The sequence below is a fragment of the Sardina pilchardus genome, chromosome 3 (assembly GCF_963854185.1).
Source record: "Sardina pilchardus chromosome 3, fSarPil1.1, whole genome shotgun sequence".
NCBI classification, from domain to species: domain Eukaryota; kingdom Metazoa; phylum Chordata; class Actinopteri; order Clupeiformes; family Clupeidae; genus Sardina; species Sardina pilchardus.
The window spans coordinates 12,720,962-12,724,363 of NC_084996.1; the positions used below are offsets into that span (position 1 = coordinate 12,720,962).

The 3,402-nt window shown below is 44.9% G+C and overlaps 1 protein-coding gene across 1 annotated transcript; it reads left to right on the forward strand.

The window, feature by feature from the left end:
- The first annotated feature begins 802 nt into the window (after window positions 1-802).
- Window positions 803-2,635, forward strand: junbb (JunB proto-oncogene, AP-1 transcription factor subunit b). The gene has a single exon (XM_062531920.1). The coding sequence runs from the start codon at window positions 1,168-1,170 to the stop codon at window positions 2,149-2,151; it is 984 nt and encodes a 327-aa protein (XP_062387904.1). The 5' UTR covers window positions 803-1,167; the 3' UTR covers window positions 2,152-2,635.
- The last annotated feature ends 767 nt before the right edge of the window (window positions 2,636-3,402 follow it).

A 3,402-nucleotide genomic window follows, 5' to 3' on the forward strand; every position in this document is an offset into this window, starting at 1 on the left:
TTGACCAATAAATTGACTTCGAATGTTTCCTTTGAAATGTTGTATAAAATACGACAGCATTTATACACTGCACAATCTATATAAAATATATTGACACACAAATATGTTTCTATGCTCCTCCACTTGTCCCGACAAAGAGCTACTCCGCATATTTATAAAGTGGGCGGGTCTATATGGCATACCCTTTCCTTTTTTGAGAAGAGGAAACGAAGCGGATGTGCATGCCCATTTATGGGCTGTAAACTTCCTGACGAAGATGCCGGGTAGAAGCCCCACAAAACAGCCCGTAATGTAGAGTAGAGTTGGATACTAATTGGCTATGAAGTGACATGTTCAATTACATTTCATTAACTACTTTTGAATACATGTTTCTATAATTCAACGCGTAACGCTTGTCTATGCGTCAAGTCAGACGAGCCAGTTTGCGCGTCGGTTTACTCTTGGCCGGCTACTGCTAATAATAGCCTAACCTGTTCGACCACTGAAGAATACAAAAACACAATTTGCAGCATGGACTGCGCTTATTTCTAATTACATATATTTTTGTAACTATTAATTCGCTCGGTGCACCATCAGTTGATACAGCGTCTCTCTCTCGCCTCCTCTTGCCCAGGGGCTTGTTTACTATCCATGAGTTCCCGGCAATCACGTCACACGTGTGACGTTCCGTTGTCAGGGGCGGATACACCAAGCAGAATCTCAACACTTCCAACCAATCACCGATCGCTGGCTGTGCGTATTGGTTGCAAGTGTGTAGAACTGTATATAAACCGGCCTGTGGCGGCTAAGTCCCAAATTCGACAGAACGCACAGTAGAGTGAAAGTCTAACAGGCGCTGAACACGTTCTCAGCCTGTCCAACGAGATTTGTTTTGACAAAGACCGACACAAGAAGTTATTCAGGACAGTCTAATACATCAACTGGGTTCGTTTGTGGTTTTAATACTATTTGGACCTTCGTAGCCTGTCAGCGCACGGACTGTCAGCCTGGACCACAACTCACTCTACCTGCAAGGAGACAATTGACACTGCAGTGAGTGGACAGACCTTATAGACTTTTCTGTTTGGAAATCAATGCACCCTGTCAACGACGGTGTCTTGTTCATTCAATAGGTTACTACATTGACTTTCTATCGAAGTGTTAAGCGAATTCAGCATCAACGACTCTATGTCTACAAAAATGGAGCAGCTGTTTTATCACGACGACTCTTTTCTCTTGTCTTACGGCCATTCAGATGCTGCATTGCACGACTACAAACTGCCAAAGGAGAATATGAATGTCAATTTCACTGAACCTTATAGGAACCTAAAACTACGAGCTGACGCGGAACTCTATCAAGCCTCAAACCATGACCTCGGTTCGCTCAAGCTCGCCTCTCCGGAACTCGAGAGGTTGATCATCCAAAACGGCAACGGTGTTATCACAACCCCTACCCCGGGCCAGTACCTCTACGGCAGAGGCATCACCGACGAACAGGAGGGATTCGCGGAGGGTTTCGTCAAAGCCCTAGACGATCTTCACAAGATGAACCAGATGCCCCCGCCCAACGTGTCTATTGGAGCCGGTGGTGTGACGACGTGTTCCGCGGCAGCCCCCGTGTTCGGCTCCTCCCTGCAGCCCGAGCCTCCCATATACACAACACTCAACACCTATTGTCCCGGCGGCAGCCTCGCTTCCTCATCCAGCTATCCCTCCACAACAATCAGCTACCTGCCTCCGCACCCTCACCAAAACCACCACCAAGACGCTTCCACGCACGCCTCGCATACGTTCCCGCACTCTCTTCAAGCAGCTGGACTGCATCCACAGCGTCTCCTGGCTTTGAAAGAAGAGCCTCAGACCGTGCCTGACATGCACAGCAGCGACTGCTCACCTCCCATGTCCCCGATCGACATGGAAAACCAGGAAAGGATAAAGGCGGAGAGGAAGAGGCTGAGGAACCGATTGGCAGCGACCAAGTGCCGGCGGCGCAAGCTGGAACGCATCGCCCGATTGGAGGACAAAGTGAAAGGGCTGAAGTCAGACAACGCTGGACTGTCCAGTACGGCCTCGGTGTTGCGGGAACAAGTCGCCCAACTCAAGCAGAAAGTCCTGAGACATGTAAGCAGCGGCTGTCAGCTTATGTTGACAAGCAAAATGGAGGCGTTTTAGATGACACAAAAAAGGCCAAGAAGAATCAACACTGGAGGTATAAGACTGGTAAAGGCCTACAGATTTTAGTTGTTCTGACGTCTATGTCGACAGACCTAAAATAACCTATAACGTGGGACTGTGAGAAATGGTACGTCGGTGCTGCGCGCCGTGAATGGGACCATGATGAGAGGAGCAGCTGTGGCTGTGTAATGGTCTAGCTGTAGCACAAGAATGGGACAACGCATAGGCTACCTCGGATGAACAAGTGGCGAACCGGTCGGCACATATAGCCTATGTTGATCATCTAGTGTGTCTAGATCAAATGGGACTATTTGTATGTCACAAATGCAAATGATACTGTCATGCAATACTGCATTATGAAATGTGTAAATTATTTTTGTTCGTCAGGTTGATCCTGACCAACTTTAACAATGTCATATGTTTACGTTTTTTATTGATGTTTGTGCGCTGTTTATTTAAGTAAAATTTGACATAAAACTGATGTCTATTCCCTCTGTATTTCTTTGTACATATACATGAATTCACTAGCCTACAAGGCTACTTCCGTCTCTTATGTAATCACAGTTCATACATTTTTTTTAGAGAAAGGCTGCCACTAGGCGTACCCTAAAATATATTTCATATTTAGGTGACACGAAACTCCACTTTCACAATATTTTCATATGACATGTTCTGAGATATGATTTAATAGCCAAATGAAAGTTATGAGAGGGCTAACTGGACAGCCTCTGTACCTCAAAAACCTGAAGCGCGTCAGGTCTTTCCCTTGCGGTAGCTGACTGTCCTTATATGGTCATTTATGCCTTTTACGTCACAGTTCAGTATGCTTTCTTTGAACCACCGCCAACTATCTCAGTGGGTTCATTTCCTTTTTCAAGTGGCCTATCAAGAAGAAGATAAGCAAATTAGCTAGGCCTATATCTTTATTGATGACATTTTCAAAAATCCCACACATAAGTAATTCGGAGCATCTAAAATCAAAAACCTCAAAGAAGACTTGCCTAGCCTAGTTATAGCTAATTACCATGATTGCAGCCAAAAATACCTCATTGATAGGCTATAATCATTAACTGACAAGTTCTTACATCCATGGCAGCGTAAGCTTAGCCTATTTGATAACTTATCTGACGTCTTATTATTGTGTATTTTAAAGACTGAAAGCGAAAAAAGAACAGCACAAAACATTATCTCATTATTTTTCTTGTAGTTGTAAAGATCAATTCAGCATTTTGCAAAGGGGGCTATGTT

Coding starts and splice junctions, on each gene's coding strand:
- junbb (XM_062531920.1), top strand. CDS start 1,168: ATGTCTACAAAAATGGAGCAGCTGTTTTATCACGACGACTCTTTTCTC.